General features: G+C 40.6%; 2 protein-coding genes across 3 annotated transcripts; one reads left to right on the plus strand and one right to left on the minus strand.

Moving 5' to 3' along the window:
• Window positions 1-1,777: 1,777 nt before the first annotated feature.
• On the plus strand, window positions 1,778-18,175 carry LOC135483823 (uncharacterized). 2 transcript variants are annotated; one of them, XM_064764872.1, is made up of 12 exons: window positions 1,778-2,640; window positions 4,688-4,831; window positions 7,586-7,702; window positions 11,587-11,641; window positions 12,903-12,994; window positions 13,197-13,292; window positions 13,560-13,764; window positions 14,099-14,199; window positions 15,751-15,849; window positions 16,123-16,426; window positions 16,758-16,847; window positions 17,136-18,175. In XM_064764872.1, the coding sequence occupies exons 2-12, from the start codon at window positions 4,728-4,730 to the stop codon at window positions 17,220-17,222; spliced, it is 1,350 nt and encodes a 449-aa protein (XP_064620942.1). In that variant the 5' UTR covers window positions 1,778-2,640; window positions 4,688-4,727; the 3' UTR covers window positions 17,223-18,175. The 2 variants fall into 2 exon arrangements, with proteins under 2 accessions (XP_064620942.1, XP_064620941.1); XM_064764871.1 differs by having other exon boundaries at window positions 1,779-2,640; window positions 14,099-14,214.
• Window positions 18,176-18,912: 737 nt separating this feature from the next.
• On the minus strand, window positions 18,913-21,570 carry LOC135483029 (E3 ubiquitin-protein ligase MARCHF4-like). Its single transcript, XM_064763528.1, has 4 exons — window positions 21,160-21,570; window positions 20,701-20,905; window positions 20,263-20,481; window positions 18,913-20,055 (listed from the first exon to the last, which is right to left on the minus strand). Exons 1-4 carry the CDS (start codon window positions 21,411-21,413, stop codon window positions 18,913-18,915), a joined length of 1,821 nt encoding a protein of 606 aa, XP_064619598.1. The 5' UTR covers window positions 21,414-21,570.
• Window positions 21,571-22,391: the final 821 nt, after the last annotated feature.

Here is a 22,391-nt window from a genome sequence, read left to right on the forward strand (position 1 = left end):
TTCCTCGAGGTAATGCCGGCAGGTCAACAGTGTTGAATGTCCTAAGATAGAGTGTTCCAGGGACAAATATTTCTATAAGTTGTGCTTTAGGTATTGAAGGTCATGGGTCATAATCATACCTTAATCTGTCACCATACAATAAAGAAGGACTCCAGACATGCAAGACTGTTACACCGGCGCTGTGTTCGCATGTGGTTCGCGTGCTGCTGCAGACACGCACACGAACGGATCTTCTCGTACAGTATGACAGTGGAACCCCGGTCGGCGACCACTCCGATAACGCGACCACCCTGCTATGACGACCAAGAATCGCCGGTCTCGAATGGTTTCCTCTCTAATTACATTTACAAGGCCCCAGGTAACACGACCACCCCGGTACCGAGACCACGACCACTTGATTGGGCGGTCCCAACGGCCAAATTCATGATCACCCCTCTAACCAACTGCATAGTCCCCAGTCTATAACATCTGACTGGCCCGTCTACAGTACGGATACCAACCGCATAGTCCCCAGTCTATATCATCTGACTGGCTCTTCTACAGTACGGATACCAACCGCACAATCCCCAGTCTATAACATCTGAATGGCTTGTTTACAGTTCGGATACCAACCACATGGCCCAGTCTATAAATCTGAATGGGTCTTTTACAGTACGATACCAATTGCCGAGTCACGAGTCAGCCTTTGGCATCTAAATAGCTCTTCTACGATACCGATACCGCCTCACTTCTACTGTTGTTGCAGTTGTTAAAATTCCTGGTAAGTAAAACTGGGGTTGGAGATCCCGGTTGCAGATCATTCAGTGATGTTATGTCATTCGGCACGTCATCATTTGGTCACTCGGTGAAGTGGGACCAATTTGCAATTTTCATGAACTTGCTTTAACAGTAAAATTCGTTTTGGTGACTAAGTTACACTATTTCCTTGATATTACTTGGGTTGGGCAAAGTCAAGCATACACCGTCAAGCATACATAGTGTCCCAGTCTCTCGAAACCCAATATCCATCCATGATGTGCCCCTGCCCTGGCCTTTAGGCCTAAATGATTTATGGTAGCCCCCCCCCCCCCTCATCATGTCATAGCATGCATAGTCATGCACCTACAGTGGAACACCTTGAGTTGCTGATAAAACTGGGCACGGTTGGCATGCCAGACCCAGACTAGCTAGCCAGAGTCTGAAGTGAGTGAACGACACTGATTTAGTGATTATGATTATGAACCCAGGCTCCCACTGTCCCAGCACTCTGACCACTGTCTATGCCACTTTAATAAAACCCCCTGCAAACTTCCTGTAGTGTAACAATTTGTTGTTTCTCAAAATATAATTCAATAAAAATATATCAAAGTAATCTTCATGACTTCCTTGTTTGTTTGCTTGATGGGCCTAAGACCCCTGAGTTTTTTAAGCCAACAGCTTTCGATGGATCTTATTTTTGTGATGAAATTCCTGCAATAAACCTTGTCTTATGTAAGAAATACTTGGCAAGAGGTGGGAGCTGTGAGTCACGAGTTGACAGAAAATTGCCTCAGCTTCACAATTTTGTTAATTTTTACTGGCTCAGTTCATCAAAATTGCAAATTAATTTACCCAGATCAAATTTCTTTCCGATTAGATCACACTATGTAGGATAAAGCACAGGAAGTTGTACCTAGGGGGGCCGGAGGCCCCCTGGGGCTTGGGGGGCCGAAGGCCCCCAACCAAGATATCTTCCAAAATCAATAAATTGCCTTCTATTAATAGCCGTGGATGTCGTAAGGACTGGCTGGGCTGTGATTCAGTGATTCATTCTGTCTTGTCTGCTGATGAAAATGTTTGCCTAGGATGATAGCCAACTAAAGGTGGTGTGCGTGATCATACCGATGCTGGCGTTTAGTTCGGTTGCAGAGCCAGTGATTGGTTATTGGTAAAGGGATTGATCAGTGATTGATATTGGTTCAGTGGATACTCTCAACACTGGGAAGCTTTGAATACGAGTCAAAGTTTTTCTCATATTGGAAAAGGCTCAAGGGCGATTATGTCTTGCGTTCGATAGCAACATCGCAAAGTGTTTTCTTTCCTGAGAGGTTACAAGGAGGCAGTCTTTTTGTGCCTTTTGTGGATAATTTCGGATAATCCTCATTCACTTGGTTTTCAAGTGTTTTCATGTGTTGGAATATCACTGTCTGACTACTGTCTTTTAGTCCATGTTCTCACTCTCGGGAGAGTATATTTGTAGTTTGAATTTATCGCAGGATTGAGGTTGATAGGACTGAAAGTTTGATTCTGAATTTCTCGAAAGCAGGACTAACTGACCTGTGCCCAAGTATGTGTGGTGAATGGAGCCTTTGACAGCAGTACTTGTATTTTGCGTAGCAGTTTGTTGCCTAGTCCTGTTTTGTGTGTCTTGCTATTGCATTTGTAGTCAGTAAAGAAAGGGGCAAAACCCAACAGACATTAGGTCTGCTCTAGTTAGTGTAGCCAGAGAGCCTTTCTTTGGATAGTGAGAAAAAATGTCTTTCATGAAGAAATGTGATGTGACTGAATGATGGAAATTCTAAGGCAGCAATTCATGGATAGAATTCCTGTTGTGATCTGTGATATTTAGGTTGTCATTCTAAACATCGGGAATTAATGGAAGATTGTCAATTTGAATAAGAGGTAAGGGTGTAAAAGGCCTTATTTTGATGTATCATTTTACCATTACAATACTATAGTAATCGAACACCTAGTATCAGTAGCAAGACATGCCATAATAAATTCGAAAGAATTTCATGAGTTCGTCATGTTTATCTATTGTGGGTGGCTTTTACTGCACTGTCTCGTGGCATCATGGATTATCTTGATTTTTATATTTTTGCAAGAATTAATCTGACTTTTAAATTCAAACTTCTGAGCTCATAATGCCTTTTATATTCCAATCAACTTGAAATGGTTGGTATCGGAAACATGTCGAATGTCAAATCTTCCAGCAGATTTATGTGAACTGCTGTAGAATGAATTCTTAAAATTCTATACCAGTTGTCCCAGAAAGAAGTGCAGGGTTTTAAAACTTCAGGTTCAACTTTTAGCCTGAACAAAGTATTCTTCAGCACCCCTGGAGTGTCAGTGGCAGAATTAATCTGGGCCATTTTCAACACTATTGAAAACAATGAAGCTGATGAAGTTCTTTAGTTTTCATTGAAATCCGCTCCAGGTCATGGCATAAGCTGAAGAAGTGGCCGACAGGCAGAAGGAATCTTGATTTTCAACTTCTACCTGTAAAATACTTAGCAAGGATGTCAGTATCTTGGCAATTCTATATTTGTTGAATCCCATCAAGGTTGCAGAGAGCTGTGGTTGATTGATGACCTGCTTTCAGCATCCTCCCAAGGCTGCTCCTTTGAGTGTTTCCTCAACTCTCAAGTTTCTTGCTGGTATGGACTCTGCTAAGACATAAACCATTCAATGAAATCCATCAGCTTGGTTTTAGATTATGTTGGACCAAGTCAATTGTGTTTGGTCAGACTATTTGGAGGTTGATTTTATACCTCTTGCTTCTGACAAAGTAACTTTTACAAAATCTGTCTGTTTTAAAATAATTTTCAATATTATGACAGCAGTAGCTGCTATTTACATGTACTTATACATTGCCATACTTTATGATTGACAATAACAACCAGTTCACTGTTTTTAAAAACATGCAAGTTTTTTCTCAAGCATCCATCGCTTTGCAGTTAACTCCGTTCATCTCTTGAACTCTATTGACGTGCTAATCCCGGTTGGTACATTTGGATCTATTTGATGTAAATATATCCTGTAAGTCCTATTCTTGTAGTAATTGGTCAATATGGATATTTATATTCATTACAAATATTATACCAAAGGATATAATGCAAATGCCAATATATTGATCTGACTTCAAATATGATATCTTGATAAGATAAAACAGTTTGTTAGTAACAACAGTGACATAAATGATACATCTCAGCACTAGTTTGATGTTATTTATAAAATTGAGTTTGCTCTCAAACACAAATTGCTCTGTTAACACGAGTTGCTTTTTATTCCGTAGAAAATGGATGCAAGGACACCCATTTTGGATGTCAATGCGTACCTTACAGTCATTTTCGGCAGTCCCAGCGTCTCGAAGAAGGCCATTCCCCATCTATGTCATATTGATCGCAATAAATATACATTCTTCCATTACTCTCATCTCAATACATAACAATCTCACGGTTGTTGGGCTGGCGTGCAGTGACTCGGGTCGTGACTCCTCAATGTCTCATCTATCTCATTGATAACCAGTCTGTCTGGACAGGTCAAATACTCAATGTGGAATACAGAAATAACCTGGGGGCTTACATACTGTATGTTTCTGGAGTGGAAGGTTTATTCATTGATTTACGATTTGACCAATACATTGATTTGATGGTGAAAAACCTGTAATATTGATGTTCGACATGGACAGTATCAGAAATCTGAAAAAGAAGAGTCGCCTCAAAAAAACAATGTGTGCAATGAGTTCCTAACATCAGTTTCCCAAAAGTCATGATCAGTTTTAAAGAATCTTCTAAAATAAAGGGGGGGGACGCTCACCAACCTTGGATCTGTGCCACGTTGGAATACTTTGATGTAAGGCTATTAACATGCTACAAAGGAAATGTTCTTTCTGAAACACTGAAACTACCTCCTTTGCAGTTGTCATTATTATTCCCTCTTTTTTTAGGTGATACCGTCAGTCCGTGCGACATTGTCTTTATGGTAGAATGGAAAAGCCAAGGGAATGGACAACTAGAGGATATTGTGATCACCCAGGCACCAGCAAACAGTCAGTGTTGAAAGACCAACCCAGTATTCTGCCATTTTTAAGGTAAGAGTAGACTTTCTCTTCTGTTCCGCTCTGGGCATTGCCCTTTCTTTTTTTCAAACTGCTTTGTTATGAAGGCTAATTCATCGGCTTCCATCTGAACTTAACTTCATTCATATACCGGTACCATCCAGTAATTCGACCACCCCGCTATGACGACCAAGAATCGCCTTGAGCATTCTAAACTGTGGCATGATGAGAACTGACAAAACGAATGCTACCATGATTTCTGTTAAGAAGCATCATCATTTTGAATAAGTTCTACAATTTTGGCGGTAAAACCTGATCATGCATTTTGTCCCCGGATTTTCAACTTCACTAATGCAACCATCCCGGTAACGCGACCATTCAACCTCGGTCCTATGAGTAGTCATGTTACCAAGGTTCCACTGTAGTATAGATGACGAATACCTATAATATTTGATTGTTGTACCAAACAATTACTAATTACACTTTTGTGGTGCAAATGTGCCTGGCACCTCAAAGAATTTTCCTACTGTTCATCAGCTAATGAGAAATCTGTTGATCACTATTACACAGTCACATCTTCCCAGCCTTTCTCTATCCCTGCAAGCCTCACAAGATGAGCTAGTTGTCTCTGTAGCTATAATTAGAACATCCATCAGTTTGTTTGCCACGGGCGGATTGCATTAGAACATAATTTCATTGCCTTGGTGTCTAAAGGTATAAATCTTGCGTTTTTTTAACGATTCCTGTTGATTCCTTGTAGGCAAATTGTGATAATGCGTTTCTTCTCAGGTCTCATGTAGTAGTAGTTGATGTTGTCGAACATTGTATGTTTATGAACAAAAAAAAGAAGGAATTCACCATTGTCTAATATTGACTTAGTTTGCTACCTGTGGTATTGTCAATTGCTACCTGTGGTATTGTTGCTCACCAACATGAGAAGAGGTTGCTTTGTTTGAATCATTCTTCTTCTTCTGCAATCGACAATCGTTCAAAAGATAGTGTGGTAATTCTGTGTACTCAAATCTTCATACGCAGTTGATATTTGATGTTTCCACGGTCTACTGACTGGTAATGGTATTTCTTACTTCCCCAGTAACATACTGAAGCCATTTTACCGACTTCAATTCAAATTGCTTTGGCGCCCATCAGCATTAAATGATTAAATCCTCCTGGCCGCACAACATTTGAATCCAGGTGGAGATTTAAAGTGGCAGAGTTCAATTCTTACCTGAACATAATTTGAACTGAATGGCAGTTGAATTCCGATGTGTATTTGAAGAGAGAAACCTGGTAAGTTGGTTTGTACTGACTGAAATATCGTGTTTTAGGGCATGTTTAGTTCAGGATAGTTCTTACAAACAGAACTTGAGAGAATTCCAACATATTGACTGTATTTAAAATATATGGTCTTGTGTGATTGAAGAAGTGTCAGGATGCATGGTAAAAAGTAGAATCTATGCTGATTGATTGAAGAAGTTTGAGTGAGCATAGCAGATTGTATAATCTCCAGGTATGATGTTATAATCTATGAGGTTGCTTGATTGAAGAGTGAGGGTGAATTGGCAGATGGCACAATCTATGATGTTGCTGATTGAAGAGTTAGGGAACATTAGCAGATGTTTAGAGTCTTATTTATAGCTGTCAATAATGCAATGAAGAATTCAGGTCTGATTACTGATATAAAAAAGGAAAGACAAGTTTCAAAGGTTTCTGTTTTTGCGTTACTCTGAACTGAGCAAGCCTGCATTTCTGTGGATTCTTTCATCGTGATCTTCAGATCCAAGCTAATTGAATTGGTGAGTCGGCATCTTCAGGAAATGGGATTCTTTGATATCCTAAAAGACATCATCATGACTCGAGGGCATCTGACTCTGTCTGGAGTGGTTTTCAATATTTGACCCTTGTATTTCCAAGGGATTGTTGCATTCCTTTTGTTGTATTCATTATAGGTTGATGCGATGCCAAGATAGGCTTACTTTCAGGGCAATCCAAATAGGTTCATCACCTCAATTTCATTATTGTCAAAAGGTTCTATTATCACAAGCGAAGTTTGAAAATCAGTGTACTTTAAATTGTCGTCTGTACTCTACACAAGACTCATCAGGAAATGACTTGATCATTGCTGGTGGTCGATGTTGCTGTTTACCAAAAGCCTTATGATTTAAAACGGTTCTAGTTGTTCTGCTCAGGGTCACCAAAAGCTCAACCCCACAATTGCTAATTCAAAGATAAAGGGTGTTTTTTAAGAGGGAAAGTAAGGCCTGTATCTAAATGGCCAGAGTCAACAACTTAATTTAAACCCTGATATACAAGCCATTAACATTCAGTTCCCAAGGCACACCAATCATTTCCTGCAATCAATACTTTAGAAATATTACCTTTCTTGTGACTGATCTGTGAGTATGATTTATCCATTATAAAATTAATTGGAAAAACTATATATTCAATATTTCTATTTCTTATCAGTGTAAATGCAGAGAAGAGCTGCCTTTTCACTGATGGGTCCAGTAAATTTTAGATCTAATCACATGATAGTCTCACTAATGTTACAATATTAACAAAGATGTGTAATTGACTCAAAATGTCAATATATATTGATTAGCATTTGAAAATGCATCCCTACTGGTTGCGCAAATGTTATTGCTGTCAGATCTTTTGCAAGGATTTTAAGCTTGTTCAATCTGGTCCATGCACAAGCATTGCTTGCATTGTTCCTGCATTTAAACACGTATTGTAATTGTAAAACGAAAATCCATTTTTTAAGTCTAATTCTATTTATTTTGTCAGGGCATCAGAAACTGTCCGTCGGAAACCTGCTGACGTCGTAAAGGAAGAACAGGAGTCTGGTGACCCAGAACCGCCAGATGAACGGTCTGTCCCTGGCCAAGTGGATGAGAGAATACTGTAAGTTGAACAGATTTCACTACAAAACAGTATGTTAAATCAATGATAACATTTCATTTTGAGGTTAAAGCTATTGAAATCATCTTGCTACTTTTTCCTCACAAATCTTACAAATCTTAGCAAACTGGTAACTCAAAATTATAAATGCACCATTTGAACTTGCAAGTTGCATCGCTTGGGATCCGATATTTAAAATGGGTGTCCCATACTATCATTCGTTGAAAGGGGCGCATGGCAAGAAGAAGAATATAAAGAGTCAGACAGGTCCAATTGGGTGTCCTTATTGGAAAAGTTCCCTTGTCGAAATTAAGCCGATTCTCAAATGTAAAGACCTCAACTGTTATTGATTCCTTGATCATTCCCGCCTGGCTTCCCGATAAGAGCGATACCTTTGAGAATTTCGATATCAATATCATGCTTCGTCTCCGTGAGGTCATCAGGTGATTTGTGTGGCTGATGAAATTTTTCGAGGATTGGGGGTTACTACAAGGGGCTCATTCCAGTTCCCTGTTAATTAGACTTCTGAGAGGGATCCAGTGGAAGTAAGCTGGGGGATTCATAAGTTCCTCAGGCAAAACCAGCAGATTGAGACTTGGACAATACAACATGTACCTGGGGCAAGAGGTGCCAGTATACTTAGAGAATTTTCAGCCAGCACTATCTATCTTCTCCCAAAGTCCTTTTCTTAACCAGTTGGTGGCGATGACTATGTGCAGTCTTGGTTTCTTTGATGTTGGTGTGGCTTTCATTCATTCTTGATGTCAGTTCACCATTACCTCATTCTATGAAAATGATCGATATATCATAGCGCTTTCTCCTCACTTTTCTCCCTATAATCGTGATATTTGTCACTCAATTGAATTATGTGTGCATGAAAACCAAATAGCAAATTAGATTTGCAGATTTTCTCCCATCAGACATGATTCATTAGTTAGCTCTGTCAAAACTAAAACATTTCTACATTCTAATAATCTCCATGCGCATCAAAATGCCAAATCTCAAATGAATTCCTCGCATCCATCAAAATGCTTATCCTACAAATGATGTCGATAATGAAATGATGTAGTACAACGCTGCCGATGGCACGGATCAGTGGCCTGCTCACTGACAGCTCAACCCATGGAAGATAACTTGATTGTGTCCTGCATCTTTATTGACTCTCAAACTTCTAGTTCTACTGACTGGAGCTACAGACTCTGTGTGTGCGTGATTTGGGCCAGTTTGTCATGGTGCAGAATCATTCATATGTCTTTTGAAGGTTTAACAGTGTCGATTATGGTTCAGCTGGTTTGGCCTTGCCTCTGTAGGCTTGTTGGTAACCAAGGTATTGCCGCCCTCAAATAGGATTGACCTCCATAGTCCCTACAACAACAAATGTTCCCTGTGTAAGCAATGCTCATCATCATATAAAGAGATTTCCAGTGTCCAGTGTGATGTGTACATTTGGGACAATTATCGAGTGATCGATGGCTGGACGTTTGGTAACTGAACGCAGGGATATTTTAGATTTGATGGCAACACGGAGCCAGTATGGGCTGAGTATCCATCGTATATGCTAACCATGTGATCAATGGAGGAGTGATTGATATTGCCCTCTCGGTCGGCTGATCAGAAGATGTGGAGGCTGCTCATGGTTTGGATGGGGCTAAAAGGGTGGTGGGATGGTTGTGTGAGTGTAAGACCCCTTAAGCCTGTCCTGCTCATGATTTAGATGGGGCAGACCATGCAAATCTGTTCCAAGGCAGCCTTAAGTTTGCCTAGAACCACAAACATGAAACTTGCCAGTGTTCACATAACACTATTCATTCCAATGGCATGATAGAAAGAAAGAAGCTGGATCGAGAGACGGATTGCTTTGGGAATTGGAAATGGATGACAGAGAGGTAAAGATCGAGTTAAAGAAGTTCAGCAATCCAAAGGGGTCATATATAATGACACTCGGTAATGACTTGGTTGTCCACCCACTCCTGGTGTGTAAACTGCCAAGGGAGGAGTTGTGGTTAACGCACTACATGATTATTTCTGATTAGGAGGTCGTTGGTAAGTCTGAGCCTTGACTTTGATTGAAACCAGTTGAACGTGATTGGGACTTTTCCGAATCAAGGGCACTAGAGTCATGTTCTTGTCCAACTAGTCACTTATGAGGTGTCACAGTGTCATTTTGTTTGAACTTCTTGCAGATTTGCTCTCCCAATTAGGGTGAATTCCTCCAAGGCGGTCGGACATAATCCTTTCAGTGCCCTTCCATTTATCTCTGGTAATGTCAATGGTCCATCCATCGACTCACAAACAAGGATGGCAAGATTTGCCAACTTCGTTGACTGTTCTATCCTGATAAGGGTGAAATTCTCCGAGGCTGACATTGTACTCTCCAATCCATGCCCTCTCATTTTGCCTCATGCATATTTCCCCCATGTCCTTTTGTTGCCATCAAAATGATCAGCCACGCTAGTTCTGTAGTGGCTCGGGTCTCTGACTAGTGGTGATGAGGTCCACTAGCCAGATCTCTTTGCCTTACTTGCCTTACTTCACCATAAGGCGTATCAGTGGGTACGAGCTGGAAATGCATATGTTACAGCGCTGATTGAGCAGCTCATCTCAGTAGATCACAACTGAAAGGTTTCAGGATAGACTGGGGGTTACAAGTGTGAAGTCGTATACCTCTACTGTTGATGATGTCAGACTAAAATGCCAAAATTTATAGTTTCCCTTCTAAAAGAAAAGCTTTATTACTACTGGTACGTCATTTGTAGCCATTCTGAAATGATGAATCGCAGTGCTTTTCACAATTTCTTTGCTAAAAAACAGTTGAACTGATTTGTAATCTAGACTCTTTTCACTCATTTGTGTGTTGGATTGTTAGGTGCAGTTGGCATTCCAATGATAGGCATAGATGTGCCTGGAGTACAAATCATTTTACGGATTAGCTAATGTAGAAATGAGATTCTTATCAGTTCAATAGTATCAACGTTGGATGGCGATGTCATTTTCATGTTTCCGTAGGAAGCATCCCTCGCAGAGTGATAATGTTGTTATTGTGATTGGCCGTCCTTTGGGGAAATTGAATTCATCGAAGGTGCCTCTGAAGCATTTGATATAAGCGTGGCTTTACATTGTTCGTTTGGCTCGATCCTTGGCTGTTGTACACTCTGCTAACATTATGCTTCTAGGAGGAGCTTCATTTGGTATGATGTCTTAGAACTTGTATTACGGTAATGTGGGAAATCTACCGACACGCTACCAAAACGCTAAGCTACCGAAATGCTAGTGTTTTGGTGGCACGTTGGTTGCATTTCAGGAAGGATATATTGATGGTATAGTGTGTTGGTGACAATTTGAAGACCCGATGAGGAACTTCATGACCAAAATGTGGCAGGTGAAATCAGTGGCTTGTTCTTTACTTGAAAACTCCCTTAACCTTTCTAATGAGCCGCGTATCAAATTCAATTCTCCTGGCCAATATTTGAGGTAAAATAAAAGGAGGAAGTTCATTCCTATTCATCGACCTGTTTCAATTTGTGTGATATCAAGATTCTTGTATGAGGTCTCTGAATGTCAATATTAATGTCAATATTCTAAAGTTATCTGCTGAATTCAGACTAACGGACTGTGTTGTAGATGACAAAGATCAATTTTTGATGAAGGATTCGTGGCATGCCAGAATTGAGCTGATCAAAAATCCATGATGGTATTTGGTGACTTTGATGTCATTTTATCTTAGGAGAAAGAGATGAGTGCATGAATATTTGGATCATCAACCATTTTTGTATGAGACAAAAGTTTGAATGACAAAATTAGTACAGCTTATCTTCGTGGGGAGAATAAATCGTCTTTTGATTTGGTAAACTTCAGTCTTCATCCTACATCATCTCTCTCTTTTTCAGTGGTTCATCCAAGATAGACACTGGGCAATCTGTGTTTGACAGGCAGTTGGGCAGGGTAAGTGAAGTTCAAAATTCTGAAACATTTCCAAAGTCAACAAAGTTTTAGGACAGATGATAATCCAGTAGTCATGGTCTGGGTACCGGGGTGGTCGTGTTACCAGGGGCCTTGTAATGGTAATTAGAGAGGAAACCATTCAGGACCAGCGATTCTTGGTCTCCATAGCGTGGTGGTCACGTTACCGGGGTGGTTGTCGACCGGGGTTCCACTGTACAAACATTTCCAGTCTTCTACTGGCACTGCACCTTGAAGAGTGCTAATAAACGGGGCCATGTAACCTAGTCTTCTTTCGATGAACTCAATCCAATAATCCCTTCTCATCTTCTTATTCATTGATTGCTTATTGAACTGATCACCGCAACTCGATTTACGTCCTGTGTACATACGACGTTGGCAAGACAGGGGTACATGCTTGTCAAAGATTGCTTTTAAGAGCCATTTAGGTTCATGTGTTGATGGATCGACTCACTCTTATGTTTTCCCTCAACGTTCTGTTTATTGATGATGATGATGATGATAAAACGATGTTGTTGATGATGGTGATGAATGAATGATCATCATCATTATGAAATCGGAGCCTAATGGGGATGATAATGAAATCAAACAGTAGCCATGGTCACCACTTGATGGCAACAGTAACTGCTCAAGTTGTCACTTTGACCATTGCAAAACTAAGAGTTGCCTCCATGACCTACACTCCAGACGCAGTCCCTCACCATGAGGAGATCTAATTAGGGTGACACAATGGACTACCCCGGGAGTCTATGATGACCAAGAGTAAGCAGCGCCGGAGCCGGTTAAGGAGTAACGGTTAACGGTTCAGACCCACACTCACATTTGTTCTCCACTCTCTACACATAAAATCAGTGGTTAGGCAATTATCATTTGGAGATTGAGTGAGAATCCCTAAGGCAGAAAATTGATTGGAAACATGTCATTTCAAATGACCTGATCTTGATGGACGCGCTCTGTTTGCTTCAGGATTCTTGATGATGCCAAGTCGGTGCACAGGTACTTGCTGTTAGAATTATTCATAACCACTTAGGGAAGGATTGCCTGCAAGAAAGATTAAGAACAAGAAGAGCCGAATCAGTCGGGTGTTGTACTAGCTAGGCAAATGTCAACGGAGGGGGCCAAGTTGTCTCATCCCCCTTGTCACTTCCTCGGAGATGATTGAAAACATTTGTTATCATTTCTGTCAAAATTGTTGGCAAGGTTCTGTTAAAGATAAATTGTAAATAATTTTTTGGGCTTTCAGTTAAGGAGCAAGACGGTATCGAGAGATTCATTCAGTAATTTCCCTGACTTGGTATGCTCAAGAGAGGACCTACCTCACCCAAGCAAACTCAGGTAAGGACTTCGAGGATAAATTAAAATTGATTGATCCTCTTGGCACACAACAGATAAAATATCAAGCTGCTGACAAGACCTGGTGTCTTGTATACCAGTATAAATAGAAAGTATCAGAGCCAAAACAAGTTGCAGACTACACCTTCACAGCTGGGCACTTGTATTGTTGTTGCATCACATCTGTCTTCTTCTTCCTCTGCAGATCAGGTAAAAAAGGTTGTCAACGGAAAGAAAGGACAAGTGATGATAGCAAGGTATCCAGTCACCTCAGTCAGATGAAGAAGAGACTGAATTCATGGTAAGATTAGCGGTGGGCTAGGCAGTGGTAGGAAGAGGATGAATTGATTTTAAAACACAGAAGTTGGTTGATCAACTTTTAGTGGGTCAGCGGATGATTTTGGGAATGACTGCCCTCAATAAGGGTGTGTGCCGATAAAGTATTCCTAAGTTTCATGTATAGTGAAAGAGAATGACCTCAGGAGCGGACCTGAGGCTCAATTCTACATGAACAGGCGACATCAAGTAGTCAACAGGTCTGATTGCTTCTTTTTTTACTTTATTTCAGGGAGGATACTCCTGGTGTACTCCAGTTAATGAAAGATAGAAGAAAGAAGGCAAAGCTAGACAATGTTCAAGACCAGGTCACAAAAAACACAATCCCGACACCTGGGATTTCGGGCATTCCCCCTCAGTTCTACCAGCCAGTATTACGGCGTGGCAACCCAGAGCAGGAAACTTTGCCACAACCAGCTGATGGAGGGCAACAGTTTGTGAGTATGCTTACTTATTAGTTGGGGAGTTGATTTAATTGTTAGGTTATCAGATGGTGTGCCTCCTGAAATGTTTCCCGCACTGCAATTGTTTGATGACAGAATATAGTGCATTGCTGGAGAAAGCAATCACCTGAAATTGATATTTATTGGGGAATCTTTTGTTTTATTTTCCTAGGTGATGGAATTTCAAACCTTGTATGAAAACTTTTGTAGAAATGAACACTGGTCCATGCAATGGATTCTGCTTATCTATCAAAGGTGTAGAAAATAAGGGGATTACATCAGTCTCTGTTTAGAAGAAACAAGCCATGAATGCTTGGTGTTTTTTCAGGTTTCGAGGCTGAGTTGGCAAGACCCCATTGGCAAAGTACTTAGTCTAGCGGACTTGGGCTCGATGTCTGCCTTGATGCTGCCTCATCCTAATAAACTGAGGTATGAAAATAACGAGTAAGTACAAGAAGGAATTGAATAAAAAAGATTAAGCTAAAGTTTTTAGCACAGTGTATTATAGCCCCATTAACTACATTCCTGTTACATCATCTATCTCCCGCACATGTACCAATTACCTCCGAAGAAATTGGAAATTCAAATTAGTGCAATCAAAGGAATCTTGCTAATTACATTAGCTGAACATGTGTGTCTGGAATGGGTAGCTTTCATTTGAACAGATTTCCAATCATGTTGAATTCCCCATCTTCTGTGGTTTAAGAGTTAACTTGATCAGTCCATTTTATATTCCAAATGTAATTTTGATGAATTATCAGTAATCACATTTTGATATGATAACCATTTTTAAGAGTGATTGGTTCAATCATTTCATCGATAATGATGGCTGGTCTTGATCAATAGACTGAATAGAAGTAACAATATGAAACTTTTAAATTATTTTTAATGCGCAAAGTTCAGATTTCTTAAAGCTTTCACCTTCCACCCAGTTAGCTTCCTCAGTATTGTCTCAAATCAATTATATGATGGAATGGAATGTGTTAGTGAAAGGGTTTCAGAGGTTTAACGCTCTTGAGGCACAATGGTGGTTAAAGGGTCCTTGAAAGCAGGTAGCCTTCAGTATACTCAGGGGACTGAGATCCCAAATACTGTGAGTGGTATTAGGCTACCACTTGTCCCTGGAGCATATTTGGTGAGATTACGGAATGGAGAACATTATGGAAGACATCGTGCTTTCAATGAAAATCTGAAAAATGCTGTTATTGGTTATCGCACAAAACACCGCTTGGGTGGATCTCTGTTTCCCCCAAAACCTCAGTGGCATGCCTCAGTTTTGGTGTACCGGTATGTTTTAGCTCCACCTTCCCAGTATTTCGTGAGACAACCAGTTTGGTTTCAGGTCCTGAAGCCAAAAACATAAGTATAATGAGACTTGGAGCCCCCTCCATTGCGTCTTGTATTTCAAAACATGATGACTTTGCATTCAGTTGGGCTATATCTACACTTAGCATGTCTGTTGACCATGCTAAGAATCTGACCAACTCGTTAACCTGTCTAAAATTAGAAGCATCAATGGAGAATCTCCTGCTCTCAAAGGAGCACTTAGCTCCTACACTTGGCGATCAATATATATTAGCTTCATTAAGATCATATTGAAAATATAATGGCACAAATTGGTGAAAGCGAACATACCGGAAGAAATGTTCTATTCCTTAACTGGGAGTTACCTGAGAAATCTAAAGGATTTTCTTTAAAAACAACAAGGCAGACTTTCTTCATAATGAAAATCTTGCCTCGCAGGCAATCTTTATCGAGGAAAGATGGAGCTTTGGAGGGCCTTGCTGGGAAATGCCATTTTCACTGGTGTCATTTTTTCTTGTGGATGTAAAAAGTGCGACCACCATTATAATTTTTCTTTCTTCCCTCAGTAAAATTTAGGCCTGACCTTTTTACCCTTGCCCAAATTTTAGGGGAGGCATTTGCCTTCTGGCAGAAACCGTGCCCACCTGATTCTTATTCAGTCTTTATCCCCTTCAGAGACAGAACGAAAGCTGAAAAGCCACACAGACTGAAAGCAAAGCAGGAGGACCGAGTTCATGATCACATAGCTCAACTCAAGCGCAAGTTAATTCTTGGGTGAGTATATATAGTGTTGAAGCATGACTTACCGTCAGTTAACATCAATCCTTAAGTCTCCTTTAAAACGCACAACGACAGTAGATCAGCATGGTGTTGAGGGACATGCTGTGTCATATGCAGAGATTTTACTGCTTTTAAGTTATTGTTATCCGAGTTTTGCATTGCAGAGAGGTTATCTCCATACTGCTTATATTTACTACAACCAGCTGGTCAAAATGAGGATAGTTTTACTCATGATTTTATCCACGAGTGATTTTCTTTACCCGACAGTGAAAACCTGCCTGCTGCCGAGTTTATGAAGGAAATGCTACCAGTGATGTCACAGAACCCACCAAGCCCTACTGAGGGAGCTCCAGCCCCAGACTTGCCAACCCTGTTCTCTCCCTATCGCCCAGAACCTTCAACAAGCCAGAGCAGGTTGCCACCCTCAAATCTGTGGTTGTGTCCACAGATAGACCAAGGTAACCCAGGGACTTTTGATCTGTATAAGGAGAATATGCAGCCGGAGAGATGGTATCCTAGTGCTGGACCTTCTGTGTCTTTGGCAGCCCCCGTGAAAGAATCACCACAACAGGTATGAAAGAAATTTGAAACGGGGACCACGTGGTTCAATTGGTGGTCTCCAGGTGACTATGGTAATATTGGGTGATATGAATAAAGACTAGCAAATGCTTTTATCTAAAACTCCATGTACATTTACACCAGACCTTTCTGTACAAAATTGAAGTAAAAGCATTTGCTAGACTTTATTCATATCAGCCTTTGACAGTTGGGAATTGGATCTTGTTCGACGTTGTAACAAAAATATTCCTCTCTCAGCTCACATAACATGAAAAGTGCCGATGTATCGTGAGACAGAAGAGACACCCACAACAACACATTCACACAGATTAATTCACTTTTAGGAGCCTACCAGTGTGAAGTGGCCAATACTTGATCTTTCGCAGATTGATTCAGGACGTTTTGCTCTGAATGGTTCAGCTCATCTGGATCAGGTAAAAATGAACCTTCCTACTTCGATATAATGCAGTCTGAGTCTGGCCGCATTATTGGACAAGACTTAAATGAGAACCTAGTTGATATTGTCAGAGATTCATTTCCAGTTTAATTTTAAAGCAGAGATTCAGATCCAACCCCACTTAGGGTCCAAGTTACTTGTATTCCAATGTGATTTGATCTGTAAATTTTTCAAGGACTTTAGTAGTTTCTACCTTGAATGAAAATTGTTTTCAATTGATTTGTCATCATATTGTTTGGCTCATGTTTTCGTGCTCTATCTTCAGGCAAGACTTTGGCATTGTGACAGTGGTGGTGATTCGTCCTCCAAGTATCCAACAATAACAGGGTGTGACCGACTGGATGAGGAGTAGATCTGTGATAGATTTTTCACTTGTAACTTGTAGGAGCGCAATGAAACACTAGGACTCAGGCTTAAAGGGGCAACTTGGGTGTGGGATTTAGGTGGTTAGGCGGATTTAGGTGGTTAATACACCAGTGTCAAACAAAGGCTGATATTTTATAATGATTTTTGCTGGTGTTGGACATGGCCTGGGACTTTAAGATGGATGTATGGTTCCATTCCAGTCCACGCTGCTTATTGAAGTTCAACGAGGAAAACTCTCAGATATGCTGGGATGCCATTTCTTTTTGAAAACCAAATTATTTCACACCCAGGTTGTCCTTTTGATAGGAAATACCTTGGGATTGCTGTTACTGATAACCCAGGATGACACTGAAGTACCGGTAGATAATAATTTTAGCTGTCGAGGCTTTTGTACCAATGTCTTTGTGCATAGTTTGGATTGTTGTAAATGAATATGATATTAAGCTATAGCCATGAAATCTGTTGTGACTTGTATTATATGCACTTTATTGGATGGGGAGAAAACATAAAACACACTGGTGCGCCTATCTACCTCAACCTCAGTTTACCATAACAAAGTTAGGATGTGACCACAGGTATAGTGCGCTGTGCAGGTCAAAAAGTCTTGCTCTTTTCTAAGAGGGGAATGTTTTTTCGGGACAGTTCAAGTTTGAAATATTTGGCTTCTAGAGTTAAAAAAAAAGATTTGCAAAATCATGTCATGTTTATATTGTACATAGAACTATTAATAGTTACAATTATTGTTATGTTGGTTGAATTGATAGAATAATTTTGTGTAGAATAAGACATTATGGCTTGGCAAATCGGGGGTTCTTAATTTCATAGATAAGCATAGCTATTTTCTGCAATATTACAATATGATGTAGTTTGGTGAACTTCCACACAACAAATGCTTCACTCTTGCAGCAGAGGGTCCAAGAAAAATCTTCAGGGTCTGGTTTACAGATTTCAAAATAAAGGAACTAGAACTTCTATGTAAACAAAAACTGTGTAAATATAATAACCAAAAATTTAAATTCTAAATCAAAACTTTAAAGTTAAGTAAAACCTGAAACTTTATCACAGATCATTAAAAAACAGCCCTCATCTTATTCATAGCATACCGAGTACCATATTTATAGAGCATTTTACAAAATGTCCGTTCTCCTAGCCTCATCCAATTTTGCACGACTGAAAACATTTTTTTGTAACTCTTTTTTTTGTAACCACAGCAACTAAAATTAAAATATCGGGCTTGATCATGTTGTCAGACGAGGCTGGGTTTTATTTTTCAGAAATTTTTTTGGGTCATTTTCAATCAGAAAGAATTCAATGATGTGTTCCAAATGGGCAATAGATCACAGAAGTTTTACTTACAACAAAATCACAGACAAATTAAAAATGTAGCAAACCAGAGACAACATTAGTTATTTCCAATGAACAAATCGACATAGCCTCATCAGATAATTATTTTCACAATTGATTTATCTGCATGTAAACAGAATAAAAGTATGAAATTATGGAATTTTTTTTTTTCGTGCATGTTTTTTTACCCCTTCCTCATAAAAAATTATAATCAAAATAAGTGCATAACAATGTACAAATCACATGCAACTATCATGGAGATCAAACAAGAAGCTGTTCCGATCAGAGCTTATGCCCCATAGTGGATTTGATAGGCGACTACCTTGTAGTAATTAAACACTGGTTTCTTTTAAATCATCCAGCTTGACCCTCAAATCAGCATCACTTAAATTAGTCACCAAGTGAGGTTTCACCCAGATTTCTCTCAACGTATTGTCCTGTGCGAGAAATTTCGGTCCATCAGAAGAGGAGTTGAAACTATCGGAGTTACTCTGATCAGCATCCGAAACATTCAAAAGTCTTTCTGCCGAGCCATATTTGCTCAACACCTTTTTAGCCATTTTGTTTGGTTGATTTTCTTCGATTGAAGTATCTGACTGATTACTGAGGAGTTTGTACACAGTGTCACGATGAATAGTACTCGGCTGCCTCCTCGCTTGACTAGGATTGGATGTTCTTGGATTGTCCTGGACGTAGTCGGACAAAAGTACACGGTCAAAATCCGTACCCATACGTGCACGCTTCTTCTGCCTCTTGCATGGAGTCGAGGAATGTTTGGGATCTGGGAGCCATTCCTGGTCAGGTTTTTGAACAGGGCTGACGTTTGCTGACTTTGTTGTTTTCCTGAGAGTTTGCTGGCCATGAGGAGAGCTCATCGGCCGAGAAGTTTTCCGAGTGTCGTTCTCTGTCGCAGTGTTTGAGGACTTCTGAAGACATGGATAGCTGGAGCTGATGAGAACCGATGGAAGAAGTGGCACTGAAACGTATGGCATTGGAACCGAGACCACGTTCTGGTCAGGAAAATTTTCACAATTGTTATTTGAATCTGACCCACACCCCTGTGTGGGATCTTGGTGATGCTGGATAGCTACAACATTATGCTTTTGTAGAGACTGATGGCAAACCTCGCAAACAGCACTGTGATGCATGTTAACATAGTATGACACATAACTGTGTGATCCTTCAACAATAGGATTCAGGTTCAGACCGCTTGGCGAGGACGTCTGTCTAGGAGCAGCATTGGCTAAAGGAACACCCCCAGTTGCTCCAAGTTCTTCATCACAAATCGCACCCATTGTGCCAGCATGCGCTCCCGACATGTCATCCAAAGCGATGGACACTGAGGACTTCCTTGACGACACCGGTGTGCAGTCGTCACTCTCATCATCACCAGATGGAGTGTAGTTCAGAATGGTGACTTTCTTGTTCTTGGATCTCCAGTCAGTCCAAACTCGACAGTGATAGCGGATGGCAACCTGAAAGGGCCAGAGTTAACTTCACATTACTCATTAGCATCTAGAATCAAGGACACATGAAATTCTGTGTGTCATCACAGTAGAGTAAGAGACTTCTGTCAGTAGATGGCGCCGCTTGGCAGATACACAATACATCTTAAAATTTCAAACTCAAATCTTTACACCGAGTTTCAGAGATTTAGCTGAATGTCTTATATTATGACTTGCCATCATCCATATGAAGTAGATGGAGACGAGGAAGATGGTGAGACTGATGAGGCCAATGGATTCCCAGTAATGTTTTTTTTCCTTGAAAGAGTAGTAATGTGCTGCACCAGAGACGCACAACCAACAGCTCACACAGGCCAACGGCGTCAGTAGGCAGAAACATAGCATGTCTGCCATGATGTTCTTCTTGTCTTGTGGGGTGGATGGACTCTTTAACCACTGAAAGTCGAAAATTATGAATTAGGACTAGGTCTTCTTTGACTCTAGAACATGTTGATTTTTGGTCTCCACAATGATTTGACCTCTGTATAAAGCAGGGCACCTCCCTTCCCTATCAGGGATGGTATTATCAGTTTCAAGAGTGTTTCTTAAAGAGTATTCTGTCATGACTGTACCGAATTTGTGCTACAAATTACTGTTACACCATCCTTGTCATACCTCTCTGAATGTTTTATCCTCCCTGCGCAAATTGTACTCATAGTTACAGATCTCACATCTGGTTGTGTTGGATGTACTCAACCAAGCTTCAATGCAGGTCTGATGGATCATACCCATGGTACCGCTACACTTGCACGGAGATATCAACTCTTCTTTCTGGTCACCTTCATGGCATATTCGACAGAAAGTGCCATCGCTGCAAATGCTGAAATACAATATTGATGCAATTCGACACAGATGAGATAGAACTTTAGAAGAAAGTCCTCTCAACGCCAGCAATTTGGCCTAACATTTTAAGTGCCTCGAATAATCTCCTTGTGAGAAGAGGAAATTCAAGCCATCTCAACTCCAACCTCTGAAGTGCATTGTAGTTTCTGAAATTGTTCCCTGAGCCCCAGGAATGATGGCTATCATACTGCTAAAACACAACTAAACATCACAAGATCTATAGGAACAAACCTGCAGAGACTCATCATCCTTTTGGTTCTAACAGTCTGAGAAGTTTCGCCATCCATGTATACCCAACTGTCAGACTTTGCCACCTTCCCCATACCGTGGGCAACACCTTGGTTGAAAGAAACTCTTGGAACTGCCGCCTCCGTCCCATTCCCAAATTCATGCCTCTCTGCCTCGTTAGAAGTGATGTCAACGTCTACGTTGGCTGGGTTGTCAAGTCTCTGTCCATGCCTTGTTATCATTTCAGCCTCTTGCATCGATTTAAAGGGGTACGCCGTTCGTAATTACCTTTGGTCCAGTTGAATAGAAATACACTATTACACCATTGCCGTAGTGCGGTTGTTATGAATACGAAATAGTTCAAACTTGGTATTCATACACTATCAGTCTACACAACGACAATGCTGACAGTTATATTTTGTACGTATTTCCGCAATTGGACATTTTGATTTTTTAAAATTCAATTACAAATTCAAAATTTTTAACGAACGGCGTAGGCCTTTATTAGGCTTTAAAGCTCTGTTGCTCACTTTCCACTATTTCACTGCAAAGGAAAAATGTACTTTACACTTAGTTACTTTACCAGGTGAGCACACAGATTAGCAGCCGTTTTAATCCATGCAATGACGAGACCATCACCATTCCCATAGCCCAACACTGCAACAGTACAGTCCAACAGTACACGGCAACAGGAGAGCTGTCATATCAATATTTGACAACTCAAATTCAAATAAACTGTCAATCTCAAAATCGGATCGGAAATCAAAGATAATGATTCGTATTCTTGAATATACTGTCATAATTTCAAACCAAGTTCACAAACAGAAGGATTTCTCTCAAAACTTCTGCAGAGCGCTCGTCTGTCGACTTGTTTGCTGGTCGAGCAGTCGCGCGCTATGACGTAAAATACGTAATTTCCGCTGCAGATCTACGTAGGGGTGAGGCTAGGTCAAGAGTGTTTGAAGGAGGTGTCGTGGGATGGCGGGCACGTGCCGAATGTAAGGGTTGAATAGTTGTGACCCGCTCTACCAAAACTAGGCGCTTGTCGCATCTGAACTTGACAGGTTGATACGGACTTGTTGTTCATTTCCCTATTGTAGACCTTTTGTGAAATGTCGAGTTCAGATGCGACAAGCGCCTAGTTTTGGTAGAGCGAGTCACAGTTTCCAAATTACTTCGCACGGATGGTGCCCAGCTATGAAAGGAAAGTGCCATTCGGCGCCTTACGCACACAC

Source organism: Lineus longissimus, chromosome 2 (assembly GCF_910592395.1).
Source record: "Lineus longissimus chromosome 2, tnLinLong1.2, whole genome shotgun sequence".
NCBI lineage: Eukaryota > Metazoa > Nemertea > Pilidiophora > Heteronemertea > Lineidae > Lineus > Lineus longissimus.